The sequence below is a fragment of the Cricetulus griseus genome, assembly GCF_003668045.3.
Source record: "Cricetulus griseus strain 17A/GY chromosome 1 unlocalized genomic scaffold, alternate assembly CriGri-PICRH-1.0 chr1_1, whole genome shotgun sequence".
Classification (NCBI taxonomy): Eukaryota; Metazoa; Chordata; class Mammalia; order Rodentia; family Cricetidae; genus Cricetulus; species Cricetulus griseus.
Genome location: NW_023276807.1, coordinates 102,395,249 through 102,418,068, shown reverse-complemented (window position 1 = coordinate 102,418,068; position 22,820 = coordinate 102,395,249). Strand labels below are relative to the sequence as shown.

At 44.6% G+C, this 22,820-nt stretch overlaps 1 protein-coding gene across 3 annotated transcripts in view; it reads right to left on the bottom strand.

Annotated features, from left to right (window-relative positions):
- Positions 1–542: 542 nt before the first annotated feature.
- Positions 543–22,820, bottom strand: part of Maea (macrophage erythroblast attacher, E3 ubiquitin ligase) — a 35,505-nt gene continuing 13,227 nt past the window's right edge. For 2 of the 3 annotated variants that reach the window (XM_027387218.2, XM_035452479.1), the window contains exons 2-9: positions 14,338–14,520; positions 12,083–12,286; positions 9,709–9,831; positions 8,502–8,578; positions 5,199–5,307; positions 3,301–3,434; positions 2,046–2,241; positions 543–1,570 (exon numbers count right to left, since the gene is read on the bottom strand). In XM_027387218.2, coding sequence (XP_027243019.1) covers positions 1,475–1,570; positions 2,046–2,241; positions 3,301–3,434; positions 5,199–5,307; positions 8,502–8,578; positions 9,709–9,831; positions 12,083–12,286; positions 14,338–14,520 — 1,122 coding nt within the window. In that variant the 3' untranslated portion in view covers positions 543–1,474. Of the gene's footprint in view, positions 1,571–2,045; positions 2,242–3,300; positions 3,435–5,198; positions 5,308–8,501; positions 8,579–9,708; positions 9,832–12,082; positions 12,287–14,337; positions 14,521–18,417; positions 18,684–22,820 lie in introns of those variants that run through there. The other variant, XM_035452478.1, reaches the window with a different exon arrangement.

The following is a 22,820-nucleotide window of genomic DNA, read 5'->3' as shown; positions in this document are numbered from 1 at the left end:
CACAGTTGAACTGAAGTGCACGTGTTTGGCTCCACTGGCAGAACTGAGTGATGTGGCCAATGCAGTTGCCATGCAGGAAGAGTCAGAACTGCAGAGTTCAACAGAGAAGAGCAGACAGTGTCCTGAGTGGTATGAGGAAGTGAACACTCAGGACACCTGCTTGCTGGTGTCTACAGTTTGAACCTTTACCTCAGCAATGGCTCCCAAGATCCCCAAAACAGAGACAACAGGAATTGCTATTAAGATCCACTTTGGTTCTCCCAAAACCAGCAATGTTTCAGCTCCAAGTGGGCTCTGGGTAGGCCAGCAGGAGCCAGCTGTTACCTTAGGCCTCTTGGTATTTATACCCCAATTCCTCAGAAGATTCCCTTAGAGATTAACAGTCTAAGTTGTGTATAATGGACCAGGATAGGTGTGCCAAGTCCTCTTCACTATAGTGATAGGACAAACCCAGGTACCATATAGGTGCTGCATGGCCTACTGGCTGGCAGGGTAAACAAACATAAGAGACCTAAGGTCTTACAAACACCTCACACAAAAAATGAGAAATAGAAAGCTATTTTATTAACACGCTTTACATTTACAGTTCATTAGCTAATCAACATCAACATGCAAAAATAAGCGCTAGATACAAACCTCTACATATGGTTGTATGTGAATTACAATGGTTCATCTGTTCTGAAAACCCGTCAGTACTTATTTTAGCTCAACTATCAGTTTTCTGTAATGAAAAGCATTTACACTCTAGGACTACAGAACCACCTGGCAAGGCCTCTGCAGAAACTCAGTCCAGTGGCTTTCCCGTGAATACATTCTCAAAGCAGGAGATAAGGCGGTGCTGGAAGGTGAAATATTGAACCTGTGCACAGACACAGCCCCAGACACCCTGGCCATGTGGGCAGAGCCTCCTCAAGTAGCAGCCCAGGCGTGTGAGGTGCATGGTGCTTTGGCAGCAGCTAGACAGTGAAGTCAGGAAAGGCCTCGGCACCACGTCACAAGTCACTGCAGCCAACCTGGTGTGGCAACACTTAGCCCAGGCTGTGGCCAACAGGAGTTGGCAAAGGACCAGCCTGCTCCTCAAGCTCCCCTGAGTCCCATCACTAGCAAAAGGAAGGAAATGGAGAAACACAGGGAAATAACTGATGAACCAATTCCTACTTCTGAGATGCTCTGGATTTCCTTGCTGTTCAGGTCACACTGTAGAGAAGTTTCCTTTGAGAGGTGCAAGAATTTGCAGAGGCATCAGTCGACTTATGTTACAAAATCCTACCAATCAAACGCTGTTGTCAAGCACAGACTTATTAAATCTCACTTCCTCTTTTTCTAAGAGTATTTGCCGTTGCTCACTGATCTTTGGTCGCAAGAAACAAATGCCAAGACAGGCTGGGGTCTGGGGTCTGGGGTCAGGGTAGGAGGGTATGGCTCCCACCCACCACAGCCTCTGGCCGGAGGCGTGCACATGGCAACGCAGGGCCTACATGATATATACTTTCTCAGCTTGAGAGAAGTGGAAGACTTCTTTGGTTCTTGGGCAAACAACTTTATCATCTTGACGGATAGAAAGCAGAGACTGAAAAACAAGACCAGAGTTAGGCATTACAATGAGAAAATCCTGCACAAAGTAAGTTAAAGTTCATTCCAAATAAGCTACCATAGAATAAACCATCTAATCTTACTTTTAACTTTTAGATTTACATGTATGAGTATTTTGCATGCATGTATGTACACGTTGCCTAATGCTTGTGAAAGTCAGAAAAGGGTGTCAGATCTCATGGAACTTGAGTTATTCATGGAACTGGAGTTATGGAAAAGTGTGAGCTACCATGCAGATGTTTGTAACCAAACCTAGCTCCTCTACAATAGCAACAAATGCTCTTAACCACTGAGTCATCTCTTCAGTCTCAAGCTATCTAATATTACAAAGTCACTTGAAGATACACTTGTCAAAGTTGTTCAAATGTGTTGCTACACCCACCCTGAGGTCCCCTTATCTTCCACTCTGCCAACCCAGCCTAGCCCACAGCCCCAGTCATCCGGCCCCTCACATTGTAGCCATAGACGTAGCCATTAGGCAGCATCATGGGTGGGTTGTTCTCATTCATCACATCACCAGAGATCTTGCAGACCAGGCGGGAGTTGGCACAGTGAGCCATGGGCAGGGGCTGTGCCAGTTTGTTCAGAGAGCGGCTGCACACAGGGCAGTCAGGGCTCTTGGAGCTGCCATCCTCTTTGTAGCACTGCCTATACACATGGTTAAGGAAAAACTGTACCAACAAGGTAAGCAACAAGGTAGGCATGTTGTGACCATGGCTGTCTAGACATAGGGCATCCTCATGGCCAAAGGGACACCATGCAGAACACAAATATGGCTATCATCGAAGGAAAAAAAGAATGTTATAGCCATTCAATAACAAATGCTCCAGGTCACCAAGACCTGACTGACTCAAGACAACCCACTAGCATGGACACCCAGTGGTACCATGCACCCTTGCTGGCCTTCTCACCCAAGTGTGAGACAGGGATATGCTGGAGACTGTGAGAAGGTGGCAGACAAACATAGGCTTATTCTCCAGGGTCCACCAGAGATGGTGAGAAGGATGGGCCTTGAGCCCCAGCTTGGAGCACAGCACAACAGGTACCAGCTGTGATCCCAGATCAGCCACTACTTTATGGGACAGCCAGTCACACACTGAATAGGTAGCAATCAAGCCAGGCACATAAGGGACAGGTTAAGCCAGAGAGGTAGGGTTTAGCCACACAATAGATCCAGGTAATCCACATGAGTCACTCACATGAGGGAGCTGGGACAGACCCATAGAGATGAGGTCAACCTGAGTTCTGACTACAGGAATGGGTTGGAGTCAAACATATTTGGGAAGGTCAGCCACACAAAGGACGAGAATCTACCTTGTGTGTGTGTGTGTGGGGGGGGGTTCGTCCAATCACAGGAAGGACTAGGTCAGCTAAGCAAAGGGGAATCATACAAGGGTTGGGTCAGTCACCTGCAGGGCTTGGTATGCCAAATATAAACAAAGGAGGGATCAGCCTTTTTTGTCTTTCCTAGGGAGGGAGGCTGTCCTTGCCAGAGCCATAACCATTACGAATCAAGCTGAGAAGTCAGGTTGGCTGGGCAGCTGGGGCTCAGGTCTTAAGGACTCTTGGGAAGCCTGCATCAGATACATAGCAACTCTTGAGATGCAAAAACCATGAAGAGTACACAGACCAAGGAAAGACCAAGCTGTGGGTCCTAGGCTCTCTCAATCTTTACCCCCAGAGGACAAGATGGGATAGGGAGGATACGGTGTCTTTATTGCCGAGAGCCCAGCCTGTAGAGTGAGGGTGAAGACAGAGCTGTTTCCTAGCTGGTGTAGTCGGTAGTTGTCATATCGGAACTGCTGGATCAGCATTCGCCACCGGGCTGGGTCCAGAAGGTCCTGAAAGACAATGAGGAAGCGCTAGGATCCTCCCCTGGCAGTTACTGGCAGGCCCAGCCAGTACAGACACCCCAACAGCCATTGCAAGACCCCTGCTGGCTTAATGTTCCAGAATACTCCCTGTTTTGTATCCTGTGGTCTTGCAACTATAAAATAGAATCACAGAGAATAAAAACTGAAAGGGAGGTCACTCCAGAGAAAAAAATGCTAGACAGATAATAGCAGATGACCTCAGCCCGGAAGAACTATGCCTGGCTAATGTGTGTGTCTTAGGAACACATATACACGAGCAAAGGAGATAAAACCTAAACACCATCAGGGTCACAACACACTTTACTTCCACCTTTCTATAAAACATCGTTTTCAGTATTACTTCTATAAAAGCAGTCTATGGAAGGCCCTCATAGAAGGAATAGCATCAGCCTTCAGGGTCCCTTTCCTCAGGCTAGACCACCACTTCCTCTGAAGGAAGCTTCTCTGCCTTCCTCACTACTGCCCTGGTTCTTCCCTCCTTAATTTACCAAAGCCATTCATTCTTCCACTTCTCTTTTAGATTGCTGTACACCCTAAATTGCCTGACTGCCCCTAAGACAAAGGTTTCCACTATGATCTTGGTCTTTCTCTTTCAGGTCACCAAATTTCTGTCACTGGCAGGACTTCACATGCTATCCCTATTAACCAGCTGACCTTGACCCCATTAGGAATCTTCTCTCTGTGCTCACTGGTGGGAAATCGGGTATGCCCCACCCCTCCCTTTGCTATGAGCCCTTGCATCAGACAGAAATGGTTCATCTTCTAACTCAGATGCCTCAGGTCCAAACCAAACCTTTTCCAATGCACTGAAGCGAAGTTTATGACACCAGTTTAAAAAATGAGTTTAGACATTCCTGACACTCTGGCCTGATGGCATTTCAATACACAATGCCCCATACCTCAAAGCTGGGCAGGTTTATTACTAGGACCCAGAGCAAATCTAACATCTTCAAAAAGGTACTAACCGGGTCTACTCAGGCATGCTGGCACTGTGGGTGAGCCTGCAGGGCAGACACAAAAGCCTCTGACAGAGACCAGGCTCAAGGCTCAGGGAACAAAGTATGTAACTCTATTAGCAAAGCCTGTACCTAATGCCTTCAGAGGTCTACACTCAACAGAGGTAAAAGCCTTAAGATGCTCACTTGGCTAGGCACAGATACCCCTAGTGAGGCTCAAGTTCATACAAAGCTGTCTGAGTAATGGAGCATGACCACATCTTCTCCCAGAACCTTCCTCACCAATGGTCAGAGAACAGAGGGCTGAAAGCAACAGCCTGCACCTGGAAAAAGACCAGGAACAGCCAAGGAAGAGCAAGATCACCACCCCGACCCTCTAGTGCCCTTTAGACCCAGAACTCTGGCCTTACAGAAAAAGCAAGGAAGTCAGAGAGAATAGAGCAGGAGACAGGCTGAGGACATGGCAAAAAGACTACAGGAAGAGAACACCAAGGAAGGGTGGCAGGGTGTGGAGACCCAGAGCCTGCCAGGTTGAAGCCTCCTGACTTCAACCTGTTTACCCCAAACTTTGCACCAGCTGGATGGGAATAAAGCAAGAAAAGCATAGCTGGGTAGGACAAACTTTGAGGTTTGGAGAAGTGATAACAGATGGGCCCTCAGGAGCTAGCCAGCACCCTCTAATCCATCCCAGTGGACCCGACTCCAATGTCTAGCAGAACTTAGATAACAGCTCCAATGTCTAGCAAAACTTAGATAACAGGATCATGAACATTACCTTGTATGGGGAGATGTGTGTATCTGGCGGGAAGGCCAACATGCCCATGACCTGGCGGACCTCATCTAGCTGGCTCCCTTCAGCCTGACTGAAGTGCTTTCTTGCATGTCTGCAAAACAACAGTTTGGTACATTTAAGTTTGTATTCCCAGTCTTTCAATAATTAATCTCTTCATCAAGTCAGAGGTTAAAAGACAACTTGTGAGTTAGATATATATCCTTCTACTATGTGGATCCCGAGGTTACACCCAAGTCACCAGGCTTGGAGGCAAGTGCCTTTACCTGCTAAGCCAATTCTCTAATGCCCGAATTTCCAATTTTAAGGAATCCCATCCCAGAAGATGTCCTGGGTGGGGCCTGAGGGGTTAAGACATCAGGAAATGGGTTCAATTAGTGCTAGAATTATTGTCTGAGCTCTCAAGTGATTCCAATTGCCCTGAGTGCTTACCTTTCAGGCCCAGGGACTTCCAGCCCAGCATTTTCAATTGTAAGTTGTTCAGAGTGACTCGGGCCCACAAATGGACTCCAAGGCCTATCTAGTCCATCATGTCAAGCAAACACACACTGTGGTCTTTCACACGTGACATGGCTGGCTTCAGACCAGGGCCTGTTTTACCTGGAAGGGCTGGACAGTCAGGAGGAGTATGAGACTCTCTTCTACTGGCCAAGCCCTGAAGGCCTTAGGTTTCATATCTTTCCACAAGGCCTCATTCGCTGTCATGTCTTGTATACCCTGAGTCCCTCTTGCAGAACCAGTCCCTCTAACCAGTGGCCAGTGACACAGCAGAACCCACAGAACCAAGTCTCTATGTAGGTCAGCCCTGTGCTAAGTCAGGGGGGGGAAAAAAGAGCTAGAAGGCCCTGGGAACCTGAGGCAGCACTGAGGTGAGTATGGTTAGATAGAGAATAAAGTAGACAATGTCACCAAGCAGTCCCCAGGGAGTAGCAAGATGGTCACAAAGCCAGAGAAGTAAGAGGTATGTCCAGGTTTAGGATACAACCACATAGTCTACATAGCTTCCCACTCAACAGAAGCAGTGAGCTGAGACCAGTATCAGGCCTAGGACTCTGACATCTTTTACCTAAATCCTAAGTTAAAAGAAGCAGTCTCACCTTAATGATCACAGACAGTATAAGAAAAACAAAATAGTTTCGCTCTTCATCATCTCCCAAGGGCTATAGGTTGAAAGCTTGGCTGTCAGCCTATGGCACGATTTGAGGAATCAGAAAGTTTAGAAGGCGGGGCCCACTGGAGAAAGTTAGTTCACTTGGGGGTGTTCTTGAAGGCCCTTGCTATTTTCTTTCCTGGTTGTTCTGAATTAAGCAGCTGTGCTTCACTATGTATTTCTGCCATAGTTCTTCCTCATTATAGGTGCCACACAATGGGACTAAGTGACAAAACATAAGCCAAATCGACCTTGTTTCACCTTTGAAGTTGTTTGCCTCAGGTATACATCATATTGATAAAACTGGCAGTGGCATATAGTTACACCAAATCTTTCTTTGAAAACATAAATGACTGACACACCTGAATCAACCAGTCAGTCCCCAAAGTCTGAGGAGAGTGACAATCCCTGAAACACTGTAGAGACACAGGTCAAGTCTCAGGTATCAGGCACAGTGCCCTTTCCAAACTCCTAGTGGTTCAGGAAGCTGAGGAAAGGACTGCTTGAGCTCAGTAAGCTCAGGAGTTTGATGAGTAGGCAGCAAAATGTGATCTTATCTTTTTTTATTTTATTTTTTTTAGGGGGAGAGAGTCTTACTATATGTAGCCCTGGCTGGCCTGGAACTGGCTATGTAGACCAGGCTGTCCTCAAATTCACAGGGATCCACTTGCCTCTGTAGTCTAAGTACTATGATCTGAGGCATATATCACCACTCTAGGCATGACCAGGTCTCTTAAAAAAAGAAATGAGAGAGCAGAAAATAACTTAATGATAGAGCACTTGTTTACCATGCTCAAGGTCTAGAAAGAGGCTGGGCGGTGGTGGTGCACGTCTTTAATCCCAGCACTTGGAAGGCAGAGGCAGGCAGATCTCTATGAGTTCGAGCCTAGCCTGGTCTACAAGAGCTAGTTCCAGGACAGCCTACAAAGCCACAGGGAAACCCTGTCTCAGAAAAAACAAAACAAAACAAACAAACCAACAACAACACAAAAAACCAAACCAAACCAAACCAAAAAACCCCCAAAAAACAAAACAAACAAACAAACAAAGTCTAGAAAGAAGGGGCATCAGTAACAGCAGCAGTAAGGTCCATAGCCAGCTCTAGGTCTCATGCTCCTAGGGATAGCAGTCCTGGGTTCACTAAAAGATAAATTTGGGCTGGGCCTGCAAGACGCACTGCTCCCCTTATCCAGGGTTCTCTGGTGGGACATGTCACCGATGAGTGTCAGCAATAACAGACAAGACATCTTCTAGAAGATATATATTCCTTCATTGCCCATGCTGAGAGATGCCACCAGCTCAGCACATGTCTAGGGAGCAGCATGTCATGTTTTCACTGGTCTACCATGTGGCCCTGGCCACAGTGTTTATCCCTGTTCACACTCCAGGACTAATTGGGCAGGAGCCTTGGCAAAGCTGGAATTGGAGAACCCCAGCAACGCAAAGAAGTTACTGCTCTAGCTTTGGCACACACTAACCAGATACCTGGTGGACATGGGAAGGCTTCATGAAGCTGACCGAAAGCAAGTAGTTCGGGGGGAAGGAGAGGAACTGGCATGTGGGACTCTCTGTGACACTCCAACCAAAAAAGTCTGATGTCTGACTGCTAGAGACCCACTAGGGACCTGCTAAGTAGAGGCCACATGATCAGCCAGCCACTGTTTCCTGGACTCTTAGGACAGAGATAAGACCTCAGAAGCTCAGATATGCCTGCAGAAAGGTATTCTTCCTGACTCAAGAATGCTCTCAGATGGCCACAATGAAAACTTTGAACTGACCAAGGGTCAGTCCCTTGGAGCATACTTGTTACTTAAAGCTGATGGTTATTTCCCAAGTGGAAAAGATGGGACCTGGAGCCCCAATCACAGGTTTACATGGTGGATGGGATACCAGTCTAGCTTACTTGACAGCTATGAGGGTCTGAACTGTCACACGAAACTGTCTGGGGAACAGAGGGCCTCAATCTCTGGCTTAGAACACAGAAATGTAGTTAGCACGTAGGATTGAAGCCATCAGACTAGAGTGCCCTAACCTGTGTGTTTCTTTCTCCAGCACTCCAACCAAAAGGACAGGGAAAGAGGAATGACAACTGAGTGTACTGTCCTAATGTAAGAAACCTTGTGTATAGCATATCCTACCGCACAGCATCCAGACGTTTGTTCTGCCGGACAAGTTCAATGAACTCTTGAATCCTGAGGCTGAACTCCAGGCAGCTCTGAGGGCAAAGACAGAAAGGGTTAGAAGGTGCCACCTGTCAGCAGTGCCATGGCCTAGGCACCTGGGCTCAGGATCCACAGATACTGCAGTGTGGCTCCTCCACTATTTCTCTGATGTGTGCATTCAAATTATACAGATAGCATATGTAATGTGATGAGCAGGCCTGTCACTAGGCACTTTTAGAGTGTTTCTGGACAACTGCTAACACTCCCTTCTACCTCACTTCTTAGACACTAAGGCAATGCTCACCTGCTCAACATTCAATCAACACCTTAATTTCTCAGGCTCTGTCTACCCAGATTGTCTATCCCTGGTCCACATGGAGCACTCATAGTAAATTTAGCAAGCCTGTAGAAACACTGCCTAGAGAGGTCAAAGCTTGGGTGATCACTTCATGGAAGAGATAAAAGCCCAGTGTTCTTTCTCTGGGAGGGAATGAAGATGGAACTAAGTAGGCCAGATTGTTACATATCAATTCTGGCTTTCATTTTAGGGGTTCCACTAAGATCCTCACTTGTGGCTCTACTCTTTTGTTCCATCTTCGCCTTGTGCTCACTTTGGTAACCCTCAGTGGCAGAGTGTGTCACTCTTGGCTGGTGACTACATGCACCTCAACAAACTCAAATAGATGGACTAAAGCATCATTCAGTTTAGAAAACACAGCTCCTCTGGTGGAAGCAGGGGGTCCTAGGATAATTTTCAGTGAGGTTTAAGTTCTATGGTCTGTGTTTTACTTTTAAAGAATGTCTTAAATGTAAAAAGCATATATTCAGTAGAACATCACATACCAGAGTTCTGCAGCCCTTATCTGACTGGGTGGGGAACCCACAGGCTGCCTCAACTCTAGTGCAGTGTGCATGAACATGATACACATGTGATGGGACTCCATACTTCACTCCTGAACCAAACCAACAGACGAGGCTACTCCTCAAGGTTTTTACCTAAAGGTGAAGCACCATCACCTAAACAACATCCCAAACCCAACAACTCAATCTTATAAACCAAAAGGCTACAAGCAAGTAAGGGCATGATGGTCCTGGGTAGGTAGCAAAGCTTCTACCAAACTTTGGCCTCTCCTCCAATAGAGACCCACCCCTACCAGAAGCCCAACCAGGAAAGCCCACACACCTTCATCTTCCGGAGTCGGGACTTGTTATCATGGCACCATGCAAGGCAGGTGGCTGTCTCACGCCTCTCCAAAGACTCCTCCACTTCTTTGGCTGTCAGGAACATCTCGATATTCACAAGGTCCTTAGAGGAAGGGGCAGCTCAGGTCACAACATGCCTGTGGCCTACAAGCAGGGGCAACTGGTTTCTACCCTCTTCACCCCTGTCTCCTTTCTACTCAAGAGTTTAGGCTTGGCTCTAGTGCACACTTGCCTCCAGTCCAACCTGTCTAGGGCACTGCTCATAGAAAGTACCCAGGGAATAAGATTCCAGGGAGCATAAATGGTCCTCGAGGACTTGGACACTTACACGTGGCAGATGCCTACTGATTAGGGGAACCAGACCCATCCTGTTGTAAGAAAGAAAGCCCAACAAAGATCATAAGCACTAGACTGCTATAGACACACTTGGAGTGGCTCCCAGCACAGAGTACAGGCACTCTGTGGTTGATCTTGGCAATTTGGTGAGTTTTAGAATCACCATGGAAATTAATCTCTGGGCATGTCTGTAAGGAATTACCTAGGTCAGGTAAATTTTAGAGCTGAGAAAATTCATCTTAAATGTGGGTTATGCTATTCCAAGGTCTGGGGTCTCAAAACTAAGACAGAGAATGCAAACTGGGCACCAGTAATCATCTCTATTTCCTAACTGTGTACACACATAAACAGCTGCCTCCTGCTTCTGTTGCCGTGCCTTCTCTAGCATGCTGAATATTTCCTGTAACACTAAGACAAATTAAACCTTCCTTCATTAAATTGGTTTTGTTAAGGCATTTTGTGCAGCAACAACAAAAATAACTAACACCCCAACCAAAACCCCAATGCCCCCACAGCCTACATCCTAAAGTTCTCTTTTGCTTTGTCTGTCTAAACATACCTGAAAGTGTGTGTAGGTGTGTGTGTGTGTGTGTGTGTTTGGGGGGGTGGGGGTAGAGGATAGGGGAGAGTGATACAACACTCTTCTCAGTGCCTATGTTCTTTGAAAAGGGCCAAAGACAGAAAATCTCCTGAGCTCTGGAGGGTTCATACAAGGTCAGGCCCCCTCTTCATTAAAAGGGTCCAGCAAGATTAGCAAGGATGAGTGGCCTGGGACAATGAGATGTATGCACATTATGAGAAAAGCAGGGAAGCTACTTGAAGAAAATGGAAATTTCTTTTAACTTTTAAAAATCACACTGATTAGTGACCAGTATTCAGAGGTTGGAAAATGACTCAAAGGAGTTTGTTCTCTTTCCACCCTGCTGTTCACAGGGATCAAAATCAGTTAAGTTTTGGCAATTAAGTGTCTTTACTTGTTGAACCATCTCCTCAGCCTGAAAACACAATTTCAAAAGTGAAATTTCTTTCCTGTCTGGGATGTACGCCAACAAAAACATATTAACAAAACAATTTCTCAACTAACAAGAATGCCAGCACAAAACAGTTGATAATTCCTAGTTGAGCCATGTACAGTATGCTCTGGCCAGGATCTACTACAAGGGACCTACCTGATAGTCCTCCTGCCAATCCCCATGACATCACATCCCAAGCACTGGACTCTACACATGCAGGACAATGACCAGAGGAGGGAGAAAGGAGTTTAAAGTTATGGGAAGCTCCTTCCAGAGACATGGCTGGGCGGGGCATGTGAAGGTAACTGCTGAACACAGTACAGACACAGGCTTTAAGTAAAAGAAATTATAGCAAGACTCCCTTTTCCTATTTTAAGGTAAACAATTATAAGCGGCAGACTAGAGCTAATACCAATGCAATTAAAACCAATGGCCTGGATGGTGTGAGATAGCACACCTGGGAAAAGATGCTTGCCACCAAAGCCTGACAATCTCCAAGACTCACATGGCAGAAAGAGAAAATTGACTCCCAAAAGTTGCCCTCTAACTTCTACATGTCATGATGTACTACCTCAAAATAAATTTAATGAAAATTTAAAAATAATAATGGCTTACAAGAAAACCAAGAAAAAAATGGGGTAACCCATGGGCTGAGTGATACACTCTGGTGGTCAAGCACAGGCCATGTATTCAATGTCTAATGGCAGTGGCTATAGCCAGTGGTCACTAGTCAGGGGCAAGAAGGTTAACAATACTTTTCCCTGATTATATGGGCACGACACTGACTCCAGGGAGCTCCTGTCAAGAACACCAACTGGCTGGCCTCTTCAGGCAATACAAGGCCAACAAGTTCAAGTTCAGCTGCAAATTCAAGTTGGCCAAAAGCAAGTTAATTGTATCCTATGATCTTTCGGTGACTAGGGGGCATGCTAACAGGTGGGAAGAGAAAGGAATGTGATGGCGCTCACATCCAAGCAGGGGACCAAGAGTTCAAAGAGCCCCCACCTCAATGCCGCTCTGGCGAGCCAACTTCACAGCTGTGTTGTAGTAGCCACAGCGCAGCAGATGTTCTACCATCATGCGGTCCATGCGCTTCCGTTTCCACATGCTGGCTGCTGCTGGCTGGTCACTGCTGTGCTCCTTGAGGTGCTCGATCCTACGTTTGCAGAGTTTGGCACTCTCATCCTCAGCCTGGATGGATTCCACTGCCTAAGTCACAACAAACACACTTGAGATGATTTGTTCCATGACCACCACCAGCCATGAAAACATATGTATGCACTTCCTTTTCTGTATGCGTTCAAGAAGACAAGCAAGGTAAAAGATGAGGATGTTGTTGGACTACATGATAAAGGTAAAAGAAATCAGGCTCTACATTTGTCTGGGGTGAATTTGTATGCGATGGTAATTACTGAGGGGCATGACACACTACCACCACCTCACTTACTTGATGAGCACATTGAGGCCCTATTTCCCTCAAAAAGGCCTAAAATGCATGTGTATGTATCTTTTTTGTTTTAAGCTACACTGTCAGATGCTTAAAATTTGAAATCTGTTGTACTTTCCTTGTCTTATTATTTACTGGACTATTTTATTTTAAGACAGGCTCCAATTATGTAGGGGCCTGGAGCTTGCTATGTAAACCAGTCTATCTTCAAACTCACAAAATCTTTCTGGCTCTGGCTCTGCCTCTTGATTGTGGGGATTAAAAGCATGTGTTATCTATCATGTTTGGTCTGACTTTTAAATACTTTGTATTTTTGTTAGAGCCCCCCCACCCCCCAGTTTTTGTTTCTTTGAGACAGGATTTCTCTGTGTAGCCCTGGCTGTCCTAGAACTAGCTCTATAGATAGACCAGGCTAACCTTGACTTCAGAGATCCACCTGCCTCTGCCTCCTACGTGCAGGGATTAACGGCGTGCACTGCCACCACCACCCAGCTACACACACACACACACACACTAATATACATATACATGTGTATATTAAGTCAATTTTATTCAAAATTAATTTCTAGGTAGCTCAACCTATATGGCCCAACATGGCTGCTACCACCCTGTGTACCACTGAATTGTTGGAAGGCCAGTGACACAGAGGAACCACATCTACGTCATTGCGAGTAAAATTTCATAGCCATGGAGCTAACAGCTAAACTGAGACACCACAAACCAGGCTCCTGCTGACTTTCTGTTCCTGCTTCCAGGTTGGCTGCTGGGCTACAGTTCTGTTGGGAGTGGGCATTTGCTTGGTTATTGTTGGGGTTGATCTCAGTCTGAGCTCTTTAGTCTCACCATGTGACACACTAGGTTAAGTTTATCTTCACCTGTGTTATGTAGGTCTATGAGCCAATGATTTCAGTAGCCACTGTCATTCTCCCTGTCCTTTCTCTGCCTTCTCTGGGCTCTAGCCAACCATGGCAGAAGTCCATGATCTCTCATGGACTTACCTTTCTGTCTACACTGTATCCTAGACTATTTCTTTAGAACCCCTTTCCCATTGCGGTACTCTAGCACTTAACACCACCACCTGCCTGGTTATTGTTTGTGACATATTCTCACTATGTAGCCCTGGCCAGCATGGAGCTTGCTATGTAGACCAGGCTGGCCTTGAACTCAGAGACTGCATGTCTCTTCTTCCCAAGTGCAGGGATTAAAGATGTGTGCTATCATGTCCAGCCCTGGCTACAGTTTTTTAACATATGACATTCTCTGATTCTTTTCAAAACTCGAAATATTTGTATAATTTCTGTTCCCTGCAGCCAGCCAGCCTTCCTTCCTTCCTTCCTTCCTTCCTTCCTTCCTTACTTCCTTCCTTCCTTCCTTCCTTCCTCTTTCAAGACAGGGTTTCTATGTGTAAACAGCCCTAGCTGTCTTGAAACTAGCTCTGTAAACCAGATTGGCCTCGAACACACAGGGATCCATCTGCCTCTCCCTCCCAAGTTTTGGAATTAAAGTTATGCACCACCATCACCTGACCCTTGCAGGTTTAAGTTGTGTTTTGGCCCACTTTCCTGGGCCCCCACAGTCATCTGTCACATGATCTCTCATGCTCAAGACAATGCTCCTAGACAGTTGTAGTCCCTGACCTTTTCTTTTATCTGACCCCTATCTATGACCAGGATTGAGTTCTATAACCCTTTTAGGAAGATGTTTTGAAGACTATTCAAGTCTTTAAGGGTCATCCTAAGTGGCTAGGTCATTTCAACAGTCCGAGGAAGTTCTGGAGTGAAACCCAGCCAGTGCCCAATCCCAGAGGACAAACCTTCCTCTTGAGGACACTCAGCTTCTCCACCACACCATCCAGTAGGCTGACCACAGAGTCGACAGCTGGGCAACTACTCAAGGTCTTCTCAAGCTCAGCTACCACCATGGTGACGTGGCTGGTTTCCCGATCAATGTTTTTCTGGGCAGCTCGGAAGCGTTTATTCAGTGTCTCATAGGGCACCTAGACAAGAAAAGGCAGAAAGAACCTCAGCCCCGACCTTCAGTGCACGGATACATCCCAGGCACTGCACACGGGCCTCCTTCATATCAGCACAGGCAGCCTAAGACCCTCAGCTCTCAAATCACAGCACCCTGGACCAGGACCCACAAACATGAAGACTGACATGGTCCAGAGCCCGGAAGGGAGACTGACACTAAGACATATGCTACCCTAGTCTTTGAATAATGCTGAGTCACAATCTTTTCACATAAAAAGAAGAAAACATCAAGTATATTCAGACAAAATAACAGCAGTTTTTTTTTTATCTAGAAAAACAAACAGTAAAAAAGTAACCAAAAAGATGATGAGAGAAAGGGTTTCTCATTCAGTCAATGGGGAGCTGGAGGTGAGGACAACACTGGGCAGGGCAGTTAGGATGGGTCCAAAAAGCATCATCCATTCAGGTTAATGTGAAATCATATTTCATGTGGAATTACAAATGCACATTAACATTTCTCCTCCATAAAAAGTTTATCCTAACTATAAAACAAAAACAAAAAATAAAAACCATTTCCTACAGAAAAATTGCAAAGTAAGGGATATGTAAAGAATTGTCAATTAGATGTGATTTTCTGCCCTTCCAGAGAATCACTGTCACACTTGTCTCTCATGTCCTGGACCATGACTGCAGGCATAACACATTAAGCTGTGCTTGAGCAACATGCCCCATCTCTGTGGCAGGCTATGCTACAGCCTTGGCTCATCTACTTTCAAGTACTGCTAGCATTAACCTTGCTGTCACAGCAAACTCACCTATGAAAACACACTTTTTTTTTTTTTTTTTCTTTTTTGAGACAAGGCTTCTGTGTAGTCCTGGCTGTCCTGAAACTCTGTAAACCAGGCTATCCTGGAACTCACAGAGATCCACCTGCTTCTGCCTCCATAGTGTTGGGATTAAAGGTGTGTACCACCACACTCAATATCCAGATCACCTTCGATCTTAACCCCACTCAGCAACATGGGCAGACTCATGGAGTCTCTGTACTCCTCAACATGAGGCAGGCATGGACCCTGCACAGTCAGCCACTGAGCTCATGGTGAGGCCTGACAAAGGCAGAAATGTAGACAGAGATACCTAGGCATGGTTCACCTTGGAACCTAGGCTTCTTGAGAGTAGGGACTGTAAAGACAAACAATGACAGACATGGGAAAAGGACTAGGCTTTATTTCCCCTGATTCCAAACCTGCTTTTCTCCAGCACTGTGTTGCTGTTACTCCCTAGTCAGCTTCAGGCAGGGACATGCAATGTGTACTAATTCCTGTCTAATCTTAAGGCTTCATTGGTATCAGAGGCAAAATGCCACTAGACAAACCTTGTTTGTTATGAGAAAGGTACAGCAAAATGGCAGTGAGCAAGTAAATCTTGCAGTGTTGGGAATGAAGATGGAGAAGTTGTCAAAGAGCAGCATGTTCACTACTAAACAGGGTAATAAGAAACAAGAGACTAGTGTGGCCAGTGCAGCTCCTGGGTCAGGGAGGGAATAGCACAGGATGTGCATCCTCTCTGGAGGCTCTGTGATATGCTTCCTAAGTGGTCAGCTTGCCACAGTATGGGTGGCCAAGGCAACCTGCATCACCTTGGTCAGCCAACACTGTTTGCCTTCATGGATATGTTCTCCTGAGGATTCAGCACTTCTCACCGAAGGGGGAAAAAATGTGTGTGTGTTCAAGCCTGTATGCAAAAGAGACTCTATTCCTGTCTATCCAACAGATAAGGATGTATCCAAAATAGCTTTTGTCTCATGCTTTCCTACTGTGGACACTTAGGAATGACCTAATAGAGTAGACAGTCATAAGACCCAGTGTGAGACTCTGGCAGCCACCGAGACCCTGAGCCATGATGGTACCTGGCACCTTTGCCAAGTCCAACTCTCCCTGCAAGGAGGCAGAATTCTGGCAGGCAAATCACAATTAAACCTAGCCTACCAAACAACAGGGTATACAGTTAAAGGCTTCATGTATACAGATACCTTCCCCAGACCTAACACAGTCCAATCTGTGGCCAGGAGTACCCTCTCTGGTTGTTGCTGGATGCCTGAAGAATGTCTGCCTTGCTATCAAGCCTATTTGGTGCAATAACAAGACAAAACAAATACTACCAATAGGTTGCAGACACAGGATACTGTCCTTTATGACCAAAGGATAAGGGTTTAGTTTTGCCTAACATTATGTCAACATACAAAGTTTATAAGGTCAAAATAAATGAAAAGAGCATTTGCTAAAACCCCTCTGGCAGGAGTCATGCTTTAAGAAGAATGAGCTGTCGCCACAGCAGATGGGACATTGACTGACACCTGCATGTGCTGCCAAGCTCTGGGATTTAGTCCTAAGTACAGGAGAAAATACTAGGCTCTCAAGAGAGAAAACACCACTATCCAGCTGTGGTCATGGGTACTCCCACAAGCAACATTTAGAAAATTCCACCATGTGTGGCTTAGCTGTAAAGAGCACTTGCTACTGTTGTAGAGGACCTGGGTTCAGTTCCCAGCACCCATATGAGGTGGCTCACAACTGCAGGTAACTCCAGTTTCAGGGATGTGACACTCTCTCGGGGCATCCTTGGGTACCTACATGCACATGGTACACACACATACACCCAGGGACATACATATAAATTGATATAAGCAACCCTTTAAAAAAGAAAACAAAAACAACAGACTACAAACTATAAGGCAGGAGCACTGAGCAAGCAAAGGCAATCCCACTAGCCCCCTGTGCAGTGCAGGAGTTTGTCCTTTCTCCCTTTTGACGGCCATCCTTTAGGAGGTTTCCTTCTGACCTGGACCCACACTGTCCTTCTATGCAGTAATACCAAGTTACTAAAAATTAAAATGAAACAACAAACAAAAAATCCAATCCACACAATAAACAAAAGCCCCCCAAATTTATCATAGCCACACATTAAAATTATATTTCAATAAATATAAAAAAACATGATTATAAACCTATACACAAGTTCCATCTAGGTGGCACTGGGTGAAGTGAATAGACTCTCAACAGAACAAGAACCCTGCTGACTCTTCTGCCCCATGAAGACCCTGAGTGAAACCTAGCATATAACACCTACAGGTTTCAGGTGTTATAAAACCTGTCAGCAGATCAGTTGACTACTGGGACTAAATCATCCACATAGCCCCACACTTACTGATGTGGTCTACCAACAGAGGTAATGACAACAAAACCCATCAGTTCAGGATGTCCATCTAACTTTTATCTAGAGAAAAGATAGTCATCTACTCTTAAGTTCACGGCTCCATTTAGTATCTTTTGAGAAAACAAAATCTAAGATCCAATATACTAAAGTGAGGTGTGAACAAAACTACCATATCCATGTAGAATCTATGAGAAGGCTGTACAGCATTGTACATGGTTCACACAACCCACAACACAGATGTCACTGGGCTAATGTGATGGTATAGACCTGAAAGGTACTGTGACAGCTCCTAACTCTGTCAGCTGAGTGCGTGCCCTCCTGGGGTTCTGCAATGAACATTTATCTCTTCCCAGCCAGCCACCACTACTAAGTCTAATCTCAGAGTAGCCCAATGTCAACTTCCTTTAGTCAGACTTAAGACACATGCTTGTCAGGCACACCTCTTTACTCCCTTCTTTAGCTTACCTTCCCCCTCCCCAGGCTCCAACATGATGGACTGGTGTGCTCCTCCTAGCTCCTGGGCCAGGTGCCTGAATCTCATCTAAGACTAGAGGATGGGTTAAAAAAAAAAAAAAAAAAAAAAAAAAAAAAAGAAAAGAAAAAGAAAAGAAAAGAAAGCTCTGTCTATTCCTAGGAACATGTCATACTATGGCCAACAAATCAGGAAGAAGCTTCCCAAACCAACTTCTTCCTTGTACCCACACCTTTCCCAGATCTGGGAGGCAGTCCTCTTCCCTTTGCCCCTTTCTAGGAGCAAATGCTTCCCCACCGGCTGTGCCAGGCAATTCCAAACTGTAAGTTCCAACAGCTCCTTCCAAAGGGCTCTTGAGAATGAAGAAGCAGGATTCTGAGCCCAGCTAAATCACCACTCACAGATGAGGCAGGATAAGGACACTTCCAGATATTTCAGGCTGAAAAGTTTAGCAAGCACAAGCCTTCTCTGGGAGGAAAACTGCTGAAGACAGTACTCAGTGAGGTGAAACAGGAAGTCTATGAGGGAAGACAACAGACACAAGACATGGTAATAAAAAAGAAACCAAGAAAAGATGCAATTCCCCTAAACAAAGATGGTAACCAACATGCCTATATATGTAATAGACCTTAAGGAAAAACTGGAGAAATGAAGACAAAATCCTAAATATATACTCTTAAAAAAAGAGACAAATGAGACAACATCAAGGATGTTTCCAAAGTAGCAGAAAACAATAACAAAAAACAGGATGGCATGTAAGCCATGTGACCAACACTTGCATTCCTGGCACTTGGAGGTAGGAGGAGGATTACAAGTACAAAGCCAGTCTAGATGATATGCAGCAAATTCCAGGGACACCTAGGATATATAGATCTTGTCTCAAAAACAACAAAAATATCTCCTAAACTCAGAAAAAAAAAAGTATGCAAAGTGTCTAAAATGATATGCAAGAATATAAACTCTGTGTGTGTGTGTGTGTGTGTGTGTGTGTGTGTGTGTGTGTGTGTAGAGAGAGAGAGAAAGAGAGAGAGATGGCTCATTCCTAGAACCTACATCAGGCAGCTCAAAACAGTTTGTACTCTTCTGGCCTCCAACCCTCAACCCCCCCCACACACACACACACAAAGGGGGTGGGGTAAAAAGAAAACTAATCTTTTTTTTTTTCTTTCTGTTTTTAGAGACAGGGTTTCTCTGTGTAGCCCTGGGTGTCCTGGAGCTCACTTTGTAGACCAAGGTAGCCTTGAACCCACAGAGATCTGCCTGTCTTCACCCCCTGAGTGCTGGAATTAAAGACATGTGCCATTTCACCCATCAAGAAAAGGAATCTAAAAACAAACCTGTAAAAGATGCTATTATCACTAGAGTGGAAAAATACAAATCAAAACCACAATGAAGCATTACCTCATATCTGTTAGGATGGCTCTTACCAAATCAAAATGCAGTGTAGTAGCACATACCTTTATTACCAGCTCTCAGAAGAGCAGAGGCAGGCTAGTCACTATGAGTTCAAGGCCAGCCTGGTCTACACAGCAAGTTCCAGGCCAATGTCTCAAAACAATACCAAAATCACAAAATGTATTAGCAAAGTGTTTTGCTGGTGGGGATAAGAATGGTGTTGTTATGGTGAACCATCAGAAGATTACTATGAACTGTTGAAGTCTCCTCAGAGTTCTGCATTCAGAACAACTTCAAAGCTGCTGGCTAAGATGGTCTAACCTCACAAGACTATCTAGGACTTCACATAAGCCTTGCACTTTCCCATTACACAAAGGACTGGACAACAAATGTTATAACTAGTTTTCTTAGGACTTGACCATTATCTCAATTTTCTCAGGGTCCACAGTCACCCCAAGACAACAGGAAGCAGTTTAGAGAACACAATGCCCACGTTCTCAAGAGGTAGGGTGGGTGGTTTGTTATCAGTGGGTTATGGATGTTTGCTATCATTTCTTGGGGATATAGGAATATAGGATTAAAAAGACAACTATTCATCTCAAATATTTTACACTGGTATGGAATTTGTATATTGATACAAATTTATGGTTATTTTTGTTATACCATATACATGTTTCTCCTCTTGTTTAAGGCATTGTACCTATGCAGCTCATTTAAAAATGTAACATAAAGTTCTAGTCCTTGAAAGCTATTATTACAAACTATTTAAGATAATAAACTTATGTTAGGTATATTTTCAAGGTTAAACAGATATTTTAGATAGGTGATCTTCAAATACCAAATAGCTACAGAATATGGCACTTAAGATGTTTAATAACCTAAAGCTTTTCATGAGTGTGAGACATGTCTGTTCCTGGCAACACCAATCTACGTCATAAAAGGATGACGGGCGTCAAAGAACCTCCATATGGAGTTCACTTTCCCTGTGGCAGAGCTAGCCATTTGAGCAAGAAACTGCCCTTGCCTTGATTGCTGAACTTTGCCAAGATAAAGTGGGACAGTCCTTCAAAATTCCTGCTTCACAGAAAAGTCTTTAAGATATTCTAGGCCTGTAGGCCGAAGATGGATGCCCCAATGGTACAGAGGAACCTTGGTGACTGTCCAGTCAGCCAGGTGCTTCTGTAATTTCTATAGTTTTGGAAGTTGCTTGTTCTGCACTTACTGTTTATTCATGTGATATTATATCCTTTTCAGGTCTCTGATGGAGTTGAAGACAAAACAGTTATAGTTTTCCTTGTTACCAAAGTCAGAGAAGAAACTTACATAAGAGATGTAAAATTTAAAAGGCTGAAAAACATAAAAGTTTAAATTGTTTACCTAAGAAAACGTTTTGAAGACTAAACATAATTTTAGGTTGGTAATACAGTAAATTAGGTACATAACTTTGAACTCCCCAAGATAGAATAGATATTTTCTCTGAAATGAAAATGGACTGGATATTATAAATGTAATTATTACTTGATAATTGTTCTTAATGTATATAGTCTTACTATGTTAAAGTTAAAAACCTTTCTTTATATTTAGACAAAAAGGAAGAAATGTTGTAGAATATTTGTTTAACTATGTAAATATGTGCTGGGTGTTGGTGGCGCACGCCTTTAATCCCGCACTTGGGAGGCAGAGGCAGGTGGATCTCTGTGAGTTCGAGACCAGCCTGGTCTACAAGAACTAGTTCCAGGACACACTCCAAAGCCACAGAGAAACCCTGTCTCGAAAAACCAAGGAAGGAAGGAAGGAAGGAAGGAAGGAAGGAAGGAAGGAAGGAAGGAAGGAAGGAAGGAAATCCAAATAACTATGTAAAGATATGTTGCATTTGTTGTTTATATAAGGATATGTTGCTATTTTACCTTGCCTGCCTATGGTACATGACTGGTTTCATAAAAAGCTGAATGGCCATTAGTGTGAGAGGAGGTACAGGAGGAACTTCCAGGCAGGGAGAGTGAGTAGGAGGAAGAATTTTGGCTCAGGGAGAAGGAAGAAAAGGGAGATGACAGGGACACACCAGAGGCCAGCCATCTAGACACAGAGGGAGCAGGAAAATAGAACATACAGAATTAAAGGTAAAAGCCCAAGGCAAAATGTGGATGAATAGAAACAGGTTATATTAAAAGAGCTAGCAGGACAAGCATAAGCTAAGGCCAAGCATTCATAATAATAAGTCCTCATGTCTTTATTTGGGAGCTTGTTGCCCACCCCCTCAAAACACAAACACACACACACACACACAACAAAAAAAAAAAAAAAAAAAAAAAAAAAAAAAAAAAAAAAACTACACACAACCACATAGCAGGCCCACTTCTGGGTATGCATCTAAAAGAGCGGGAGCTCTACAAGATGTTTGCATACCATGTTTACTGCAACATCCCCAACAGCAGCCATGTGGGTGTTCATTGACAAATAATGAAGAAAATGCAGCACATACATATAATTCAGTTTTACAATGGAAAATCCTGCCACGTACCAAAATATCAATGAAACCTGAGGATGCTGTGTCTGACCATCCCCCCCCCCCACTTTGTACTAAGTCTTTAAAACCAGTCATCTTAATTCAGAGCCTGTAACGTTCCCAGTTATGTAAGTTCACAGCTATGTAAGTTCACAGCTACCTTGATAGAAGATAGTATACATAGTGATGGGTAAAAGTGTCTGGGCCTCACATCTAAATGAGCAAGTGCCACAGGCAGAGAGAGCATCAACAGCATCTGGGGATTTCAATTTCTCCACATTGTTCCCCTGCAGCCATTCTAGCAGAAGGAAGTAGTATGTCCCAGTGGCTTGGGTTGCATTTCCTTTATTACTAAAGACACTGAGTATCTTCTTGTGTGCTTACTGGTTATCTGTGTATCTTTTCTGAAGAAAGCCTTCAAATTGTTTTGGTTTTTGGAATGCATGTAGGTACACATACACCAGTGTGTGTACAGGCCAGAGGTTGACATTTATGGTGTCTCCTTAATCACTATTTTATCAGGGCAGGGTCTATTGCCCAATCTGGAGTTTTGTCAGTTTGGCTAGTTTAGATAGCCATGGGATAACCCTGTCTCAGCTTCCCACATGCTAAGATTACAGGTGGGCTACAGGTAGCCTACCATATCACAGCTTTATATGGGTCCTGTGATCTGAACTCAGGTCCTCAAGCTTGCACAATGAGAACTTTGCTTTATCCACCGTTTGTTCATTTTT